This window comes from Empidonax traillii, unplaced genomic scaffold (genome assembly GCF_003031625.1).
Source record: "Empidonax traillii isolate 1590-97213 ecotype Southwest subspecies unplaced genomic scaffold, ASM303162v1 scaffold1087:size276498, whole genome shotgun sequence".
Classification (NCBI taxonomy): Eukaryota; Metazoa; Chordata; class Aves; order Passeriformes; family Tyrannidae; genus Empidonax; species Empidonax traillii.
Genome location: NW_020956280.1, coordinates 88,337 through 109,134, shown reverse-complemented (window position 1 = coordinate 109,134; position 20,798 = coordinate 88,337). Strand labels below are relative to the sequence as shown.

The window sequence follows — 20,798 nt, the reverse complement described above, 5'->3', positions numbered from 1 at the left end:
GCCCAAAAGTGTCTCAATTTGATGGTGCCATTTCTGATTAAAAAAAAAAAATTAAAAAACAGCCTCCAGTTTTTAAATAGCCTTTTCATTCCTGGCAGAAACTGGTGCTTTCTGAATGCCTAATGAGAGCCTAATGTCTCTGAGAACCGGGGCTGCGGTTACAAATGTCTTCCCAAGGATAAATAAAGCTGGTTAGGAGGCCTGCTGGAATGAAAAGCAATTCAAATGTGCCCACGGTGCACAAGGGGCAGCCCCAAAGTTGAGATCAGGGAGAGCCCACCCAGTGCCCTTTGAGAAAAAGGCATTTAAATGAGTTGTACACTTTGCAAAGCTTCCTTGAGGCTTTAGTTTCCTTTTGTTTGTAAAAAAATAGGTAGTATTGCCCTCTTTAACAGCAGAAGTTTCTCACGTGGTGTTTGAAGCCAAAAGGCCTCCTCTTCACATTCTGCTTTTCAACCCACCGAGCTGCAGAGATTGGGAAATCTTTTTGTCTCCTTGGTAAAGAACACCAAGGCATGGCATCAGCAACCAGCTCCCTTGGGAGACCATCCTTGTTCCTGGTTTCTTTGGCCTGTAGATAGGGATCTGCTGCTGACGTCAGTGGGAGCTGGATGAGACCTCAAAGGCAGCTGCTGGACTGAAAATCTTGACACGAGTGTGATTTCACCCCCTCATGATCAAAAAGCCACTGAGGCTCTTATCTGATGGTTCATTAAATGGATATATTGAAGTTAGAATTAGAACAGGGAAATCAAGAGCCCAGGCCTGGCAGAGCTGTTGCAGTTTTTGAGGAAGTCTGAGCACTGGAGGGACGTGTGTTCAAATGACAGGATGGTTTGGGTTGGAAGGGACCTGAAAGACCATCTTGTTCCAACCCCCTGCCATGGGCAGGGACACCTCCCACTGTCCCAGATTGCTCAGAGCCCCATCCAACCTGGCCTGGGACACTGCCAGGGATGGGGCAGCCACAGCTTCTCTGGGCAACCTGTGCCAGGGCCTGCCCACCCTCCCAGGGAAGGATTTCTCCCTGATATCCAATCTAAACCTGCTCTCTGTCAGTTTGAAGCCATTCCCCATGTCCTGTCACTGCAGGCCCTTGGAAACAGTCTCTCTCCATCTGTTGTGTGGGCACAAATGAAACGAGGAGGGTGGGGGGAGGCTGGGCAGAGGCACCTGCAGGAGAAGGAGCTGCTCCCGATGGCAGTGAACTGCCTGGGGACAGCACTGGGGAGAGAACGTATTCCTGGTATTGCTGGAGGAGGGAGAAGCCGCAGCAGATGGCAGCTCACCAGAAACACGTTAGAGCAGCTGGTGCAGAAACAAGATGTGGCACTGAGGGTCGGTCCAAACTGTTCGAGGGGAGCTCTGGCTCCACTGGGAAATGAGAAATCTGCCTTCATTTCCCTCTTCAACACCAGGAGGTCCAGGCCTGTGTATCCCATTTCCCCCCAGAAAAGGGACCTTCACACTATCAAATAACCTGAGGAGGGTGGGAGGAGGAGGAGGAGGCAGAGATTCATCTCCTCTCCCACCCACTGCAGTGGTAACGTTACTACTGACAGAAGCCCATTGTGTGACACAGCCCCACCTGCCCCCAGCCCTCCCAGTGTCGGTGCAGCTGGGGCTGTTGGGATGGTGACAGCTCCCAGGCAGCCTGGAATTCCGTGCTGCAGGGCCTGGAGCGGCTGAGCCCAGCGTGGCTCACAGGGTTCCTGTGGAACCTGCTTTCATCTTGGGAGTTCAGCTGTGGGACAGGCATCTCAGAACCTCCGTGGCATTTCACATCTACACGTGAGAAGTCACTTTGCCTTAGAGAAATGCAATCCTCTGGATTGGAAAAGGCCTCTGAGATCATAGAGTCCAACTTTTGACTGATCACCACCTTATCAACTAGACCATGTCCAGTGTTTCCTCAAACAGCTCCAGGGATGGGGACTCCACCACCTCCCTGGACAGCCCATTCCAATGCCTGACCACCCTTTCCATTCACAAACACATTAAGCACTTCCCAAACTGCAAATATAGCCAGAGCTGGGAACCACTACTGTCCTCACTCCCAAGGCAGACTGTTTTGGATACTCCTCCCCTCTCTTTCCATTGGATGTTTGTCCACAAAAGCTCTTTAATTGTCCAAAGCATAATTGTTTTGCTTAGGTACAAGGCACACTCTGTACAAGAGGAAAGCAATTAAAGATGCACAGGTATTTTCAGTATGTTTTCTAAGCACTAAACTGTGATTTTAACAAAATTTACACGAGCTGAAGGCACTGCCTTTGTATTTGCCACTGAAGTGCTTTTTTTGAGGAACACTGAAGTGGGTGATGCAAGGAGATAAAGAACTAAGCTTGGATTTTCTCATGAGATATAGTTAAGGGAAGAAAAGGGTAATCTAATCCCATTAAAATAGAATTTGTAAGATTCTGTTAAAAACCATTTCCTGAGTAAACAGTGTCTCAATTCCTTCGGGGTCTCCCATCCTGGAAGAGAAATCCAGTATACCGGTGTGGGGAAAAAAAACCCCAAAGCAACAAACCAAACACACAACTTTACAAAAAGAATGCTACTTTTATTGTCAAATGCTGTAAAAAGCCTCATATAAATTTTTATAATGCTTTTCTATGTAACTTTCCCAACCACGACTAATGAAACAGTCCAGGAAAAACAGAGCAGTTGCCTTTTGGACTCCCAGGACGAGCTGCCGGCGCTGGCAGGACGAGGTGCAGCCTGTGGGACTGAACAGCTGAGAGCGCTTCCTAAGCATTCCCTGGCTAAACTGCAGCATTCCCTGCTGGCTGTGGCCAGGGGGCAGGAGACAGCACATCCCTGCCCTCGGGCGAACTCCCCCCTCCGGGGCTGTTTTCCATCCTGGATCCCACGGCTCGGGCCTCGAACACCTGACCTAGGAAAGTAACATCGTGTGACTCCCCAGCAAGGCAAATTCCACAGTGCAACGTTGGATTTGGGAATGCTGGCAGGTTTGCCTTTCTGAAACTCCTTCTGCAGCCCAGAGAAGCCCTGCTGATGTCCTGGACCTAAGGCCACTCGCTCCTGCTGGCTGGAGACCACGGCGTGCAAAGGCCCAGCTGCGGCTCCCGGTCCCCAGTTCCAGGGAATTCACATCCAGGCGCTTCACTTCCATCAACGCACTCCCGTTTTCCCTGCTGGAACAGGATAAGCTTCCCAGCAAAGCTCTGCTAACGAGTTGCATACAACAATTCCACGTGTTAACCAAAGTCTAACAAAAACGGACTCCCAGAAAATAAATTTGCACATGGTTGCAATCATCAAGCCATTTCAGGATCTTTGGTACTCCAAGAATAAGAAAAATAAATGGCACAGCGACAAACATCACCAAAGGAAAACACACAACCATCCAAAGGAATCAGACAAAAATAACAAAGGATATGTTGTACTTCCACTTTTTTTTTTGAAAGCCAGTGTACAATAACCTGCTGTTCTCTTTAACCCATTACAGTGTCACAGTTTCACTTTTTAAAAAAACCCAACTCCCTACCATCCTAAAAGCAGCAGTTAATATTGTTTAACTTGACTTGCTGATTAAAATAACGCTATGGGTTTAAAAAAAAATTAATTAAAAAAAAATCAACTACCACAATACAGGAGTTTATGCTAGATAGGCTGCAGGCTGTTTCCCTATGGATATAACTCCTATGTGAGCACTGATATGATTAATCATCTGCAGTTTTACATGAGTAGTTATTACCTTGAGTGTTACAAAGAGAAGGGTTGAGCTTTTGCCCGAGTTTGTAAACCGGTGAGTATGTACAGACACAGTTGTTTAATAGACAGCTTTAAATTAGGTGTGTATTCATCTGCCCTCCCCCAAACCCCACAGGAACAAAAGCAAACCACCAGATCACCAGTATCACTGAGCATGTGCAGTTTCCATGAAACTTGCCTTAGCAAGTCCAAGCAAAGACTTGTTTTTAGGTCATGTTAAAAGGGTCACTATGGGCTTTTGGAAGGTGGTGCTTGCAGGAATTCCAATTCCAAGCGCACACAGCGCCCCAGGAATGAGCCTGGAAATGAAACCCAAGCAGAACTGTTTTGAATAGCAGTGTCCTTTGGGGGCCAAGTTTCATCTCGGGGATTTTCTGCCTGAGCTCCTCTGCCTTGGATGGAAGGCCTGGGAAAAGGCATTTCCTTTCCTGGGAAGCCTGGGGAGCTGTTGGGGCACTGGCAGGGTGAAGTGGGGAGGGGGGATTTAACAGAGTCGCTGGTTTTGGACAGGCTTTGGATGGCCACGGGTTGAGGGTCACCACAGTGGGGAATTTCTGAGGGCCCCTGTCCCAGCAGCAGCCAGAGGGGCATGAACCAGCACAAGGGCTGGGGGAAAAGCTGGGACAGCACTCAGGCAGAGTTTAGCTTAGGCATGTTGGGATAAAAGCCTGAGTAAACTCTGGGCCCTGAGGCACCGGCTGCTCCTCCTGCAAGAGCTGGAGAGAGAAGCTTTGTTGTACAAAGGACAGACAGGAGATGCTTGAAGGGAGACAGAACACTGGAGGAAAGACATCACTGAAGCCCTGGAGAACCCAAGAGCTGGATCAGGGAAGGCTACCTGCACATCAGGAGGGCACTGATGCACAGAACTCTTACTGGTAAATGGTCTCTTAGGCAGCAGCAGAACCCCCCAGTGTGTTTTTCAAAGCATACAAGTCTTTCAGAACAGCTGATAGAGCAGTAAATATTTCTCTAATGGCTTTCCAACAGTCACTTCCATATTGCTGCCAAGGCCAGGGGTCTTTCCCATTGGATGCCCAAAGGTCCTGTGCTTCACCCTGAGGGGGCTGCAGAGGTTTTAGGTGCCTTTCACTGGTGCTCATCCCGTGGCCACATTAGAGGGAGACACTACCAGGAGACACTGTTGGGGACTCTGAGCCTCCTCGGACACTCCACTTCCTCTAGATGGGCAGAGGGTGCTCCAGGGCATTCTGGAAAGAAAAGGATTCCTTCTGCCTGGAACTTCTTAGGGGAGAGAAAAAAAAAAAAAGGAAAAAGCCCCACTTTGATCCCTTTTCTAGAGTCCATTTTGCACAGAGAGAGAAAAGGCTGCCTGAGTTCTGAGCAGCACTAAGAAGATAAGCCGTACAGCAGAGGCAGGAATGCAGTCCTGGAAACTCCCTCATCCCTTCAAAACTTTGTACATCAGAATATTTCCCTTCAACGTCTTGGTTGTTTCTATCCAGATTCCTCCTTTTAATCCTGCAGCTGCCAGCAGGCATCACCACCTTGAACAGCCACAGCCATCAGAAATGCTACTACTGACATCAGAAATGCCCCTACACAGACCACAGATGGCACTGCCACACACGGTGGGGAAAGGAAGGGACCGTGGGCTGATCAGTCCCAGAGTGGGAGGCAAAGGAGAGCAGAAGCAGGACACTGCTATTTAAAATAATTCCATGGGGTATCTGTAGCCCACAAATGGAAAACCCTCGAGCAGCTGCTCAGAGAAGTTGGCAAATGTGGGCAATTTTTTTTTTTAATTATTTTTTTTTTTATACTGCATATCTAAAGCCCAGCAAGTGAGCAGGCCAACAACAACGCTGCACCAAATGATATGTTTGCCCTCCTGGGGTGCATTAGATGGTTTACAGTACAAACAAAGCCACAGTACAGAGAGAGAGGCAGGATTAACCGTTATCCACACATAGGCAGTGCAGGAAAAAGGGATGCACGTTCCTTTTATTCCAGTACCTTTTGTATAATAAAGTTAACAAAAATATTCAAATATTTAAAAAAAAAAGAAAGAAAACAAACAAAAAAAGAAAACAAAACAAAACCCAAGCCAGCTGGCACTGCCAACTAATTCCTGTAGTAGTCTCAGAAACCCTAGTCCTGTAGGATTTCCGTGTGAAGTCGATGCGCACCAGAGTCAATGTGCTGCTAACAACGCCAAGCGGGTCTGGTGATGCACTACCTGAGGTTTGTGGTTTCAGTTCCCTCTGGGGCTTTCGGGTCCTGCCTCACAACTTCCCAGCTTTCATGTAGGAAGGGATGGAGCCACGCTGAGTGAGCCCTTCAAACCTCTTGTAGGTGTAGTTGAGGAAAACCCAGTCTTTGGATTTGTAGTCAGGCTCCGTCGTGTTTGGCACTGCAATTCACCGGCAGAAGCAAACACGTGGGGGGAAAAGAAACAACAAACAGTTCAAACCAGTGGTGCCTCTGAGAGGACTTCTCACAGATATAAACAGCCCTGAACTCTTTACTTCCCTCCCCAGCAGAAATTCCTGGACGAAATCCTGTGTTTAATCAGGTCAGTTTAATCAGGTCAATTTTGTCAATGGTCTGAGAAGTGGTCTCAGAAGAAAACTCTGCTTTGAGTTTTCTGAGCACTCTGAGTTTTCAACTTCAGAACAGAACTCTGAAGTTGAAAAGGGGGTTCTTTTGTATGTTTTGGGATTTTTTTTTATCGTGTCTACACACTGCACCAGGCTGCCAGACCTTGAGAGGAACCTCTCACACACCCACAGGAGACAGGATTACAAAACCCGTCACATTTACGATGCTCTGAGCGCAACAAACACATTTACACACCACAGACGAGACACAGCCAAGTTCTCCCAAGAGAATATTAAATCTCCAAGGACTTCTTCTCTGCTTAAAGCTTCAGCAATGCTTGCACAGCCTCATTTCTGTGCAGGCTGCCATCCTGCACGCTGACAGTCACTGGGCTTTGCATTTACCTCTCTGGCTGCTGCTTTTACACCTTTGTAACAATATTTCCAAGTCTGTATTTAGGGATCCACAAGTATAAAATCACTTCCAGTGAGTCTGAAGTGCCAAAACAACACAAGTGCTCCTGGCATTACCCAAAAATGGACTTAAACAGCTTTACTGAGGCGCTGGACATGAGTTGTTTTGCATTCAAAGGAGATTTTAATGCAAAGCTATCAGGGACAAACTTCCAAAAAAAAAAAAAAAAAAAAAAAAAAAAAAAAAAAAAAAAAAAAAAAAAAAAAAAAAAAAAAAAAAAAAAAAAAACCAAAAAAAACAAAACCACAAACCCAAACCCAGCTTTTGTATAATTCTTACGGATAATGTTTTACCAAAACCTGCAGGACAGGACAGTGTACTGCTTTCTGTGCTCACTGTCTGTGCCAACTGTTTTTACCAACTGACTGAACTCTGAAATTTTCTGGGCTTCTTTTATTTTCTACTCCAAAGTCCTAAGGAAGGAGAAGCTCTAAAGAGATCCCAGGTTTACAGTTATATTTCCAAGGAAATCTCTAGATGGGGGCTGAGTGTGAGGGCATCAGAAAAATGAATGCAAACAGCAAGCAAAGCTCCTGGGGAGAGCTTCTGGCACATTCCAGATGGAAACGTGGCAGTTCCAGCGACAGTCTCACCTGGCTGTAAAATATCGGACTCGGGGAATTCATCGAAGTTGGAAGTGTCATCAATGCTTTTGATTTCTATGGGGATTGCAGCTGGCCTTTCCCTGCAAGCAGAAATAGATGCCAGCACGGTGAAGAGCAGGAAAAGACACCCAGCTCCAGTTGTGTTTAACTGGGGTTTTACCCCCCTTTCATTCGGGTTCCCCTGGGCCCAGCAAGGTGTGGCTGACTCACCTGTTTCTGCCATTCTCTGCTTCCCTATCTAGCACTGGGATCTTCCTGGCAGGCTTGGGGAAAACATCGTTTTCCCATTAACTGGAAGAGCATTCCAGGCTTATCTGGCTCCCAGCTATCACTGCCATCACAGGCCCAGCCCACCCAGCCCAGCAGGATTTCACTTGCACTTGGAGCCATCAGATGTGCTGCTTTCCAATCCCAGTGCTCATCCAAGCACCTTCCCACTGCAGCTCCTGCCGCTCTCACCAGCATCTCCCATCCCGAACAGGTTGGCTCTGACACCTTCCTGCTTCAGCAGCTCCATAGTTAGGGAGCCCTGGAAAGACTTTTGAGGTGCTTTGGAAACTGCCCACGGGATCTGTCCCACGATTCCCACTGGCATTTCCAGCTGGGAACTCAGGCAGTTGTGATTGTTACAGTTACAATTAAACCCAGAGCAACCTGTGGCATCTCTGATCAGATCCACGAGTGTCAGCAAGGCCCGAACACCTTCGCTGTCACCCACCCACTGCCTGCAGCTGCCTTTCAAAATCAAAGATAAACTGGAGATAATCACCCTTGACATCACAGGACGTGAAATTCTTGCTTTCCTGGCTTTTATTCTCTCTCCAAGATGTGTGTGTGTATTACCTGATATGTCCCCAGTCTACTCCTTCAAAAAAGGGATGACTTTTTATTTCCTCTACTCCGTTGCTCCCAATTCTGTTTTCCGAGTCGGTACAAAACCTGAAAAAGGGGAAAAAAAATAAAGGGAATGTTACAATAAATACAACCAGGAGCAACAGCATCCTGCAGCAAGAGTTTCAGGAGGTTCTTTCAGGAAGTTGCATCCAGGAGAGATGAGAAACAGAGGCAGAATATTGCGAGTCCCAAAAGAGAAAGTTCCAGTGCCGACAACTTCCACCTTTTCTGAACCTTTGCATCCCAACTTTGGAGGTTTGTGAAAAGCTGCTGCCTGTTCCAGCCCTGTAAGATTCGTTTGGAATGGAGACTTAAATCCCTACTGCCAGGAGAGGGTGAGAATTCCAAAGCTTCACCCAGCCGTCCTTCACATGTGCTACAATTCTTTTCGTGCTGCCCTTTGCAGACCCTTCGAGGGGGGCAAACGGTGTCACAGTGACACAAAAAGGGAGCTCTGCAACGTGGTGTGAGCCCCACAAACAGAAAAGCTTGGGCTTGCCAAGCTTGGAGTCCTCTGGAGACCACTTGGAAATGGGAAACCCTTGGCAGCACGGGCAGGGTGGCTTCGACCTCATTTTAGTAGATTATCTCCAACTAAAGATGTTTGACCCTGATTTAAATCTTGCCATGTGTGGAGGCAAACTAATAAATGCCAGTAGTCGTTACATGAACAAATTCATGAGCAAGACATGCCAAAAAAACATACACTGAAATAATGAACCCCCCCCCAGCACAGCCAGGGTGGAGGAGGAAGAATTCCCTGGCAAAGAACTCGGGATGCTGACAACATGCAGGAAGGCTGAGCAGAGCACTGGAGAAACAGAGACTGAAAAAGCAATAAAACTCTTTTACACAATGATTTGAGCTGTTGGTACCACTGTAGCTGGATTCAGGATCACTGGTTTATTAGTTACACTTTTGTTTGTGCTGCTGAAGCATTGATTGAACAATAAAAAACAATACATTCAGTTTTGTGAAGTACATTCCCCCTTTCTGCCTGCAGCAAAACTGTGGAAGTTTCTAATATTAACTTGGAAAAGGAAAAAAGAAAAAAAAAAAAAAAATACCAGAGCCAAAACCCACATCCCCTCCCTAACACCTCAAAGCCTCCCAGGACAAGAGAGCATTTCTCTGCCTGACCCTGTCACCGAACCCCTCACAAAAACCTCCAAGCAAACTGATTAAAATGGATTAAAATCAGGAATTTTGGAAAAAGTGCACAAATCCAAAGCATCCAAAGATTTCTGCTCAGTGCATGCAATGGTGGTGAGCAGTCATTTCTTAGTCTCCTCTGGGAAGAGAAAAGGTGTGTGCTAATCCCTTTTTTTCTCCTTTTTTCCCTGCCTGCTCTGTTTCTCCTGATACCATGGTACAAATCAAGATGATTCCAGCTTATTCCTTCATGTGAAACCCATGGCAAAGGGGGGGAAAAATAAAATAATCCATCAAGGATGGTGACACAGAAGAAACCAACTGTCCCTCCAACATGAAACTTCCTTCCTGCAGAACAGCAACTGAACCTGGAAGGTGCCCCTGGCTGAGCAAGTGGGGCTTTTCTTACTGACCTCAGGATTAAATCCTTGGCTTTGTCAGAAATGGGCACCTCTGGAGGAAATACCAACGTCTCCTTCCAGTTCATGACTTTCCTGTAAGTCTCCTGAGGGGTTTCTGAGCAGAAAGGTGGATACCCTGCACAAATAAAGAGGAAATGAAGGAGCTTTTCCCAGAAGAGCCAAGTGACCCAAATCTCACGAGCCCCAAAAGCTTCCTCTTCTGAACCAATGGACAAGCGTTACCTTTGAACAGTTTTTTTCCAAGTTCTTTAACTTACCTATTAGCATTTCATACATGATCACTCCCAGAGACCACCAGTCACACAGCTTGTTGTAGCCAGTCTGCATGAACACCTCTGGTGCAATGTAGTCTGGGGTTCCAACAGTGGAATAGGCCTGAGGAGAACAAAACAGCAACAAAAAATGGAATAAACTCTTTAAAAGATCAGTATTACAGTTTTACACCTTGCAAAGCCTTTTCCTGGGCATTCACGTGTGTTTGGGCAAGAATGAATATGAGAATTTAGAGTAAGTAAAATCTCAATACTGAAAGAGTAAACATGGAGAACCTGAAAGTAAATGAGAATCATGCTCCTAAATGTGCTGAAATCATGGAATATTCCCACTGCAACAGGAGGAGGTTTCAGCCAGAGTTTTGGGCAGCTCTGCATTTTACTGAACAGAGCTGGGACACTTAGAGTTGAACCAATAGAAAACCAAAAAGGGGGCTCCTTTCCCAAAATGCTGATGCAAGTTGATTTTGGCCCTTTCTTCTCTCTGTTGGACTGGTCTCCCCACCCTCCCCAGCTCTGCCACATCTGTCTTGACTGACCTGGAGATGCAGTTTTTTCAGGGCTCTGATTCCAAGCAGGAATTGAGCCCCTGTGGGATTGCATGTCTTGTGAGGGAAGAGGAGACAACCCCAAAAAGCCCTTTGGGAAGAGAGCACTTCTTAAAAGGAGCATGCAAACTAAAAAATCCCAAAATGGGAAAATTGAAGGTGTTTTTTTTTTTTTTTTTGCACCTGCTGCTTGGGGGAAATCACAGACAGGGATGAAACTCTGCAATCCCAGACACAGAACACTTCCCTTTGGTTCACTGAATGCCAAAGCTCCCTTTATTAAGTGACCACTCTTCATTATAAAGCTGCTCCCAACACTCTAGTGCCAACACACTCCCAAAACTTTACTGAATGATTTATGTTTTGAAGGTTTGGGGCAAAAAAAACCCACCCAAATATTATTTAATGAACTCACCAGCTGTCGCCTGTTCTTCTTCCATGTTTCTGCTTTCCTCTTGGAGTTCATATTCTGAAATGCTAATTTGCAAACCAGTTATTAGATAATAAGTGAATTTGTGAGAATTAAGAGAAAGAAGATGGGTAAGATTTCGTTCTTAAAGTATAACTTTTGTATCTTTAGAGTCCTTTAGTCTGGAAACAAATATTCAGTGATCACTGAAACAAGAGGGAAATTGGAATAACTACTGCCCAATTCACATGAAACTCACGTAAGTAGGACACATTATCAGCAACTGTAAATTAGAACTTGCTAAAAGTTTTAGAGATTGATCCCAGATCAGCTTCTGAGAAGCTTCATGAGATTGTCACTGACTGCAGTTCTTTGGCACGAGGATCCCCTGCCCCTCCTGACAGAGCATTTCTGTAACTTCACTGACATTAAATGATTGTGATTACAGACACACCACATGAGGGATCCATATCTAACGTGCAGAAACAGGGGGACACCACAGAAATCCTCATTTCTTTCCTGTCCCAGGGAACGAGCTTTTCCAGTTTTCCAAGGAAAGGCCAAGTCAGCCTGCCCAGTCTTGCAGAAACCCATGTGCCATGTGCAGCTGCAGCTCCCAGCTATTGACAGGCTGAACTGGGGCAGCTCATACTCACAGAAGTCACTTGGTGGGTTGTGTGTAAGGTTCCTGTAGAACTCTGTCCTGTGAGCTTTCTTTAGGCCTGTGCAGAGCCCAAAATCAGACAGCTTTACATGACCCTAAAAAAAAAAAAATGATAAATAATCAGAGAATATGAAAACATTCTTAAGAAAGGCAGTGCTTGGGGAAAAAAAAAAAGGTTTTAATAACTGCACACACTTTCACAGGACAAGCAGGCAAATAAAGGCTGAACCTTGGGGGTACTGGCAGAGTGGGGGTTCTCTCCAACAGGTTATTTTTCCCCCCAAAATGGTCATATCTACAATTTTGCAATAGCTGAGGGCAGCTACTTTGCCTGGTTTTGTTTTAAACTGAATACCCCTGTGACTGAGAAAAGGCTCCAGGACAAAATTCCTGTGGCCTTGTTTTGCTTTAATCAGGTTTCCAGACATCAGTGCTGGCTGGAACCCCTCAAAGCTGACAGCCTTGTGTGGGTTGTGGTGATGGTTGGGCTGGATGGTCTCAGAGCTCTTTTCCAACCTCAGCAATTCTGTGGTGATTAACTGGGTTCACTTTATGGTCAGTCTGAGAGTGCTGTGAGGGGGACTAAAATCAGAGAACTGTAAGAATTCAACTGATTGTGCTCCAGTTACTTCAAGGACAGCAAGTGGATCACTTCTTAATGAATATGAGCATCTAGACACCACAAGTGGGTGGTGTCTTCTCCCTTAAAAGCCTCGCTCTGTAAGGCTTCCCAACAAAACCCAAGGGGGCTTTGGTTTTGTTTAAGCACACAGGGCAAGTGCAGTGCCCATTTCGTGCCAGTTGAAGTCACAGAGGTGGCACTCCAGGCTCCCACCGAGCGGCACTGTGACCTACACACCGGGATCCTGGAAGTTCACCGTGCTCAGGACATGCCTTGGCATCCAGCAGAAGGTTGTCTGGCTTAATATCCCTGTGGATAAATCCCAGCTGGTGAATGGCATCTATGGCCAGCACGGTCTCAGAGATGTAGAACTGCGTCTCCTCCTCTGACAAGGTGTCCTTCTTCATCAGCAAGGTCATCATGTCACCTGAGCAGAGAGAGGGAAAACCCAGCTCAGAACCAGAACATTTCCATCACCAGACTCCGAGAAACCCCAGCAGAATCCAAATTTAACCTTGGAACTGGCCCTACTGCTACTAATTATAAAACTGTGACTGCAAAGACCTACAAACCCAACTGACTTTTTCAGGAAAAAGGATGTGAAGCTGCTGAAAGTCCCAAACAGGGATTTTAATTGGACAGCCCAGGAAAACACAGTGAATTTTCACACACGTTACACTTATTGCACAGGGGCTTTTTCCTCATTTCTTTTTACTGTTAATAACTCCAGCAGTAAGAAGGAAAATTATTTAACTCATGTCTACTTAACCTCCCTTTATAACCTTTCCCCTTCCCCTAAAAATCAGGAATGGTCACACTCCTGCAACTTCATTTAACCACAGAGTTCAGAAGAAGTGCCTGTACCACCCAAAGGCACAGCTCACAGCTCACCTCCAGGCAAGAACTCCATGATCAGGTAAAGATTCCTTTTATCCTGAAAGCTGTAGAACATTTTCACTACCCAGGCTCCATCTGCTTCAACCAAAATATCTCTTTCTGCTCGGATGTGGGCCACCTGAAATTTTGTTTTAAATTCCTGTTATTAGAGTACAATGAAATATTTCAACATAATTGTATATTCCTAGCCCTGTAAAATATTTTTCAAGATGTTTAGCAAAAAAGCCCTTATTTTCATGTGCTTTTCCTACTGATTTGTCATGATTTTTTTACTAGAGCCTACAAAGAGTCCCCTAGAAACCCACAGAAGTTAGTGTTGAAAATAGCAGTTCACACCACTTTGCAAAAGAAATCTCTAGAAACACAACTTATCACGCTGGTTTTGTTTGTTAGAAAGAACAGACAAAGCTGGTGGAAAAGACGGAAGTGTTTCTCTAGTGAAACACAAGGCAAATGATGGATAAGGTTTGGACTAAAGTTTAAAAAAAGTCCTTTTTTTTTTTTGATCTGCCTTTTCACTTGAGAAATCCATCCTTGATTTCTTTGCTGAAGTACTTGCTGTGTCCTCACAGTGAATTTGGAGCTAAAAAAGTCAAAGCAAACCCCAAACCAACCAACCAAAAAAAGCAAAGCAAATTAAGATAACAAGACAAAACCCACCTAAAAATGCAAAACAAAGGAAAACAAAGTCAACGAAACACCTGTTGGTGTCTCACCATTAAAAGAGTTTTTACTGTGGCACAGGATCATTTCTCAAGAAACACTTCCCTTGAAATGCAGTTTTACAGATTCACTGCTATAAGGTCCATGTTGATAAAGGGAGAAAATAAAAATAGAGTCTTTGTCACTATTCCAAAATTGGTTGTAAATCAAATATTTTTTAAATGCTGTTCCATGACCTTATTTCCTAATTTCTGCTTCTTTTGTGCTGTGCTGGCAACTCCACCGTTTCAAAGATGGCAAATACTTTCTGGACGGGCTAAGTCTGGAATTTGGGGGATTTGGACACCACAAACCTGCTCCTTCTCCAGCATATCTGCCTTTCTTAGGATCTTCATTGCATAAATATGCCCCGTGTCCTTCTTCTGAACCAGGCGTACCTGTGAGGAGAACAAGCCAGTTTAGCCTTCCCTGCCCCAGGAACCACCTCCTGGCAGGGAATTCTCCAAACTGCCAGGCACGGACGAGTTCTAATTAATTAACTGATCACCCGATTCCTCCCCCTCAGAGAGCTGCACAAACAGCTCCCCTTCTGCAAAGGAACTCCCCACCTGGAGCTTTTCATGCTGTGATTCAAACATTTCAGTGCCACAAACCTCCCCAAACGCTCCTCTTCCTATGACTTTCAGGGACTCAAAGTCATCCAGGCCGAGTCTGGTCCTCTTCAGCCTCAGGAACTCGGTTTCCTTGCGGGCGTGCTGGGACCTGCGCAGCTTTTTCTGAGGAGACAACGCCAATTCCTAAGTCCCTTGGCAGCAGAAACCCGAGCTATGCCATCTCCCTTCTCTCCGTGGAATCCCAGCGGGAGAGGGAAATGTGAAAAAGAGCGGTGTTTGTGGTGCTCGGGCACCTGCAGGGCCGTGCCTGGAGATGGCACCGCTTAAAGCCACAAGGTGGCATCGCACTCCCACATTCCTTCTTCCCGCTTCCCAGCTCCCAAAAACCTCAGCAACGGCCCAGCCGCTCTTCCTGCTTATTTCCCTGCCTATCCTGAGGGCAGACAGGGTGCAATGGACCTGGAAAAAACAACTTAGAGACCACAGCTCTGCGAGATAGCAACCAGAGATCCCTCCTCATCCTCATCCTCATCCAAACGGAGCAAAGCTGGGCCAGTTCGTTGTCTAAATCAAGGAAAAACCTTCAGCATTTTGCTTTCTAAACACATCCCACCTCTTTTTTTCCTTGCCAAACGTAATAGCAAACAATTTCAATCTTTGAAAAACATGCTGTGGCCACGTGTCATGAGAACTAAGGGTGGCATGAAAAGCCTTAGCCAGCTCTAGGAGGGATGATTCAAGCACATTCCCAGCTTTCCCTAATAAACAGGGGTTTTTTTTAGAGGGGCAATACTGAATTACAAAATCAAACTTGCTGTCTTGCTGGGTGATGTTTCTGTAGGCTCCTCAAATCCTATTTTTGAAGCAGTTTTTAAGGTGATATAAGTAGTATTTTTTACCTCCTCATCTGCAAGGCCTTCCTCTTCCATAGCCACTTCCAGCTTCTTCTGCCTGCCAGGGGGAGAAACAGGGGATGGTTTATTAAAGCCCAAACAGTGCAGCAAGACAACACCTTTGCTTCACATATTCCAGCCACTGAAGAATTTGCCTCAGATGGAAATGGGAAGGCTCACAGCCCACTCCACCCAGTTACTCACTTGTTTGCGCCCAAAAGCTGTGGAAAGCAGAGAAGCAAATTTAAGCACATACTTCTGGATTTGCAGAATTGGGCATTAAATATATAATAATCACTCGACTTACATTTCTTCACGTCTCCTGAATTAAGGCTGGTTTTCTCAGTTAGGGTTACAAAGCAGAATAAAAATGGTTTTTTCACGGTTTCACAGTCTCAGCTCTACCTCCAGCACCTCCAGCTTTCAGCCCCACCAGTCCAAGGCTCTTCCAACTGGGGCCACGCCAGGCTGGGAGGCTCCGAGTGGGGAGCAAAGCCTGGGAATCCCCCCCAGCTGGCAGGGGGTCAGCACATGGCAATGTGGCTGTTGGACCCCTCTTTTTCCACCCTCAGGATGTTTCTTGCCAGCTGTCGGGGGGCAGCTTTCCAAAGGTTGGTTATCCACTGGTAGCAGCCAAGACTTGGAAGGCTGGTGGTGTCTCTCTGCACTTGGGGAAGTACAGCAGCATCCCCCAAATCAAAGGCCCTCAGCAGACAGTCTGTTCTCCCAACTGGAGCGAACCCCACTCCATGGAATAATGAGGAAATGTGATGGAGAGAAGCCCTGCTGCTTGAGTGAAACCCCCCCAGTTAAAACCAGAGGGCCAGGGAGCGATAATGTCACACTCCAATGCCAACCTAAGACACCACCCTCAGCACAGTCACACGCCTGGGGCTCTGACACTTCGCTCGAGGGGCACTGCAGGGCCAGGACAGGCTCTCAGAGCAGCTCAGGCAGCGCTGACCAACACTCTGGAATCTCCCCCGGGTGGAAGGACAAGCCCCCCCAGAGGCAGGAGGAGCTGCAGAGGGGTGAGAGGGAGCAGGGGCAGTACCTGGTCTCCCTCTCCTCGTGCTGGATGATGAGGTTGCTGTAGAAGTTCTCCAGGGTGAGTTTGGCCACAGTGACTCTCTCCCGGGTGTGGTTGCTCATGGGAAAGGATGTTGTGGTCCCTGCAGTCATCGCCATGGTAACATGCACTGGAACACAGCGTGGCAAACCATTACTCACTCCAGGAAAAGAAAAACCCAAACCAGCCCTCTTTCCCACTCTCCATCTCCAAATTCTCGGGTAAGCTTGTCCACAAATAAGGAAAACGTCCCTCTGGAAGATCTGAGCCCAGCCTGGGGGAAGGAAAAGGCAGCACAGCACAGAAAGGAAAAAGGGAAGGTGAGAGGAAGACCCCACAGCTGGGCATGTCCCAACCCTCTGACAATTCCAGGAGCTACAAAAAGACCAGGAGAAAATGAAAAAGGAAATGGATAAAACCCCTAATCCCAATCCAGAGGAGAAGCTGTTTCAAGGATAGAAACCAACTCCCAATACCTCTGAATTTTAGAGCTGCTCAACAAAGTTACATGTGGATTTCTAGAAGTCATCACATCAAAATACTGGAATTGCTGTATTTCAAGTGGAAAAATTCTGTTGCTGGTTTTTTTTTTGGGTGGTTGGGTGTTATAAATCAAGAACCAACCACCAAGAATAGAAAAACCCTTCCCCCCCACAAGGCCATTCCTCTTGTTTCCTTTCCAGCCCACCTCTGTTCCTTACAGAGCTCCCCGTGTTTGGATTTTCCAAAAAATCAGAGGGGACTGTCCTTAGGCAGCTGTAAATATGTTACCCACGTAGATCAAGCACTTACAGCTTCTGGCATGTGGTCACTGGGCACTTAAAAACTGGGGAGAAAGAAAGAGGAAAGAAGAAAGGCTGCTCTCCTCTGGAGCTTTCATCCTGATCCCCAAAAACTCGGCTGCTGGAAGCCACTCCCCCTTGCCCTGGCCCTCCAGGCCTTTGGAAATGGTCTCTCTCCATCCTCCTGGTGGGCTCCCTGCTGGTTATTTACATAATCCTTCCACTTCACCAGGGGACTGGGAGGCAGCCAAAGCCCGAATTAGGATTAGGATGTCCAAGCAGACCCTCAGACCTGCTAAAGCGAACCAATTCCAAGTTTCACACAGAAGGAAACTCGCCCGTCCCCAGCAGGACAGGAGGATTCCTCAACTCTGCTCCACACTGGTTTTTGGTTTGATTCTGCCTGTCACCCTCTGCAAGGACAGCATTTTACCCTCCCCCCGTGACAACAGGATATTTGTTGCTGGAGATGCAGCTGCTGTGTCACAAACACAGGCATTTTATTATCATGGAGATGTTATTTTAGCTGTGTGTGTTGAAGACACCAGAGTTCTGAGAATAAAAATATACATCTCTCTATATAGATACCCACAGGCTTTAATGGCATTGCAGCTGCTTCAAAATGATGTCAACATTTCTATTTTTTTTAATCAATCTTTTTAATCAATCTTTTATACCCTTCAGTCTTCCACTAAAGAAAGATGAGACCTGTCAATTCTTAATAGTCTTGACTAAAAATTAAGGGGGTCCACTCTTCACAGAACCCATGCTGGATACGGCTCCAAGAGCTGGGAGAATTTTGCACTGTTCTCCCTGTTGTTTGGACAGTTTGACACTTCCCCCCCCCACCCTTGATAGGTGGGAAAATACAAATATAAACATAAAAGAGATGGATGAGAGCAAAGCTGGCACCGTGTTGGCATACCCAGATCAAACAGAGCAAACTGTGATTAAGTTATTTCAAGAAACAACCTAATAAGGTAAAAACCTGCCTTCTGATAATTTTGGAGCATCGGGATGGAGCAGCCCTAAGCCAGGCTTGGAATGGATTAACCTTAAGGTCCAACTGGCACACTCCAGCACCGGATACTTCTCCTTTGCATGCCCCTTGTTCCCGGGAGGATAAAACAACGCTGCAGTTTGATTTCCTGGTGATTTGTCTGCTCCTGCAAACGCTCACAAATTCAGGCACTGCCGAGTCAAAGTCACCGGGTTTTATTTGTTTGGTTTATGTTTGATTCCTGTAAAAAAGGAAATCCCAACTGCAGCACTGGCACACCATGTTATCCACCTTGGGGCTGCCCCTCACAGGAGGAAAACACAGAGGAGTGTCCCCCGTTATTTCTGCCACTGTGGAAAAATAAAAAACAAGCCAAAACCACCACCACCACAACAACAAACAAACTGTGAAACCAAGAAGCGTCCTAAACTCTCCAGATTCCCCAAAATAAGAAGGAAAGAGCACAGACCTGGCAAGGTATCCCGCAAAATCCTGTGGGATTTCTCGCAGCCGAGGAAACCTCTTCAGGTTTTTCCTCCTGCCTCTCTGCTTCCACTCAGGAGCCCCCCAAAACAAGGCACAAATCCACATCCCAAAGTGGGAGTAACCAAGCACAGCCCTTAAACACGACCTTTATAAACAAACGATGCCGGAGGGGACGGGGGCAGGAAGGAAGAAGCTTCAAAATAGGACCTTTTATTGACTGCACAGAGCCTGGACTGACCTCACCACATTACCGGGAATGCTTGGAAAATGTGCCACCCAGAGTTCTTGGAAATGCCCTCAAAAGCCTCCTGAGTTCACCCAAACCCATGGCACTTGCATAATGGAACCATCGCACTCCTGCTGCATCACTGGCCCACCAGCCACACTCGGCCACAACTCCTCCGGCTGACAAGGATCCCAGACCTTTCTTTCCGAAGGGCTGGGAATGTGCAGGAGAAAGACATCAAAGGGATCTAACAGGCAGGAGACACTGGGAAGGCACAGCCCTCGGGACAAGGCTGGGAGCTGCCAGGAGCAGGGATTCCATATGTGCTCCTGGCCTGGAAACACAGCCAGAGCCTCCTGCAGGGATGGCTCAACTCCCAGCCTGAGCCTTTCTCCTCCTGCCTGCAGAGAGCACCTACGGCATGGGAATGAGGAGCTGGGGATGGGCAGCAGCCAGGGAGAGGTGGGACAGCAGCACAGAGAAGGCAGGAGAGCAAGGATGTTCCTGAAGGATGAGGGGGAGCAGGGAACAACAGCCAAATGCTACTGGAGCCTTCCAGAGACTCCCCCGAGCAAGGCTCTCCTGATCCACCACAGAACAGCCCAGTTGGAAGGGTCCTCCCCTTTCTGGTAAAAGAATGTTGCCTAATTGACCTTTTTATTCCCAGACCATTCCTGAGTGGGAAGCAGAGAAAGGCCAAGCAGCATTTACTCCAGTTTCAGTCTGCATCCCTGTTTGTCACAACAGCTCCAAGCCAAACTCTCCGTTTTCCCAACAGAGTCTCCACATTTAAGATCCCCCCACCCCCAGACTCTGCCACACCACTGGTAGCTCAAAGCTTATGTGCTCTCGGGGGCACTTCTTGGCAGCTCCCACAGCCTGTCATTAATGGTTTCCTCTGATTTCCTTGGATTAAGACTCGGGTTAATGAGAGCAAAGCCACAGAGGCTTCCAATCCCACCCGCTCCAAAGTGGAGAGATGGAAGAAATCAAAGCCCGTGGAGAACTGATCTCCCCTGAAACACAGTGGGATCCCTTCCCGATCCCATGAGAAGACAGAATCCATTGTTTTTGAAGCCATGTGTGCAGCCTAATTACACCACAGCCCTGGAATAAACTGACTCTGGACTCTGGGCAGATTTCAGTCTGGGAGCAAACCCCACAGAGAGAAAAGCACCTTTATCCCCCCACGAAATGAGGAAGTCGCTGGGTCTCCCATTTGGATTTAAAATGGCAAGCTGCACGTCCAGCAGGACAGGGAACACCATTCCTTCTCCAGAATAACCCCATCAACTCACAGAAGGGCTGACAAGAATTTTCATTCACCCACCCAAGCACAGCCCTAAAGCTCAGCAGTCAGGAAGCTGCTACAGTAAAAAGGGTAAAACTGCAAAGTTCATGAAGTTCCCATTTAAATTCCGAGGGAATTTGGCTCTTCAGTGAAAGCCTCTGGATAAAGCAGGCACCAAAACATACTCGTGCCTTTGAAAACTCCCTTTTTTTCCCCAGCATGACACTGAACCTGCCCCTGAAATGAAGCACAAACGTGGCATTTCTCAAGGAATAGAAGGTGAAGCAGAAAGGAGAGAGGCTTTTGGTGCCAGACCAGTTCCAAAGGAAACAGAGAGCTCAGCAAAGTGGTACCTTCAGAAACTCCAGTTATCACTCACTGCTGGGGCTCTGCTGGGGGAGAAGTGAGAGCTGCCTGGCTCCTTCCAGACCACACAGCACAGCAGCTCTCCAGTCCAGGCACTAACCCCACTGCTGACAAGGATTAGATTTAGGAATGGAAGTGCTGTCTAG

The 20,798-nt window shown here is 46.9% G+C and overlaps 1 protein-coding gene across 1 annotated transcript in view; it reads right to left on the bottom strand.

Moving 5' to 3' along the window:
- Positions 1-5,521: 5,521 nt before the first annotated feature.
- Positions 5,522-20,798, bottom strand: part of STK38L (serine/threonine kinase 38 like) — a 33,270-nt gene continuing 17,993 nt past the window's right edge. The window contains exons 2-14 of the mRNA XM_027904767.1: positions 16,487-16,631; positions 15,439-15,490; positions 14,579-14,701; positions 14,279-14,362; positions 13,257-13,380; positions 12,638-12,792; positions 11,736-11,838; positions 11,086-11,147; positions 10,108-10,225; positions 9,842-9,965; positions 8,226-8,321; positions 7,371-7,462; positions 5,522-6,115 (exon numbers count right to left, since the gene is read on the bottom strand). Of these exons, the coding sequence (XP_027760568.1) occupies positions 5,988-6,115; positions 7,371-7,462; positions 8,226-8,321; positions 9,842-9,965; positions 10,108-10,225; positions 11,086-11,147; positions 11,736-11,838; positions 12,638-12,792; positions 13,257-13,380; positions 14,279-14,362; positions 14,579-14,701; positions 15,439-15,490; positions 16,487-16,620 (1,395 nt within the window). The 5' untranslated portion in view covers positions 16,621-16,631 and the 3' untranslated portion in view covers positions 5,522-5,987. The remainder of the gene's footprint in view (positions 6,116-7,370; positions 7,463-8,225; positions 8,322-9,841; positions 9,966-10,107; positions 10,226-11,085; positions 11,148-11,735; positions 11,839-12,637; positions 12,793-13,256; positions 13,381-14,278; positions 14,363-14,578; positions 14,702-15,438; positions 15,491-16,486; positions 16,632-20,798) is intronic.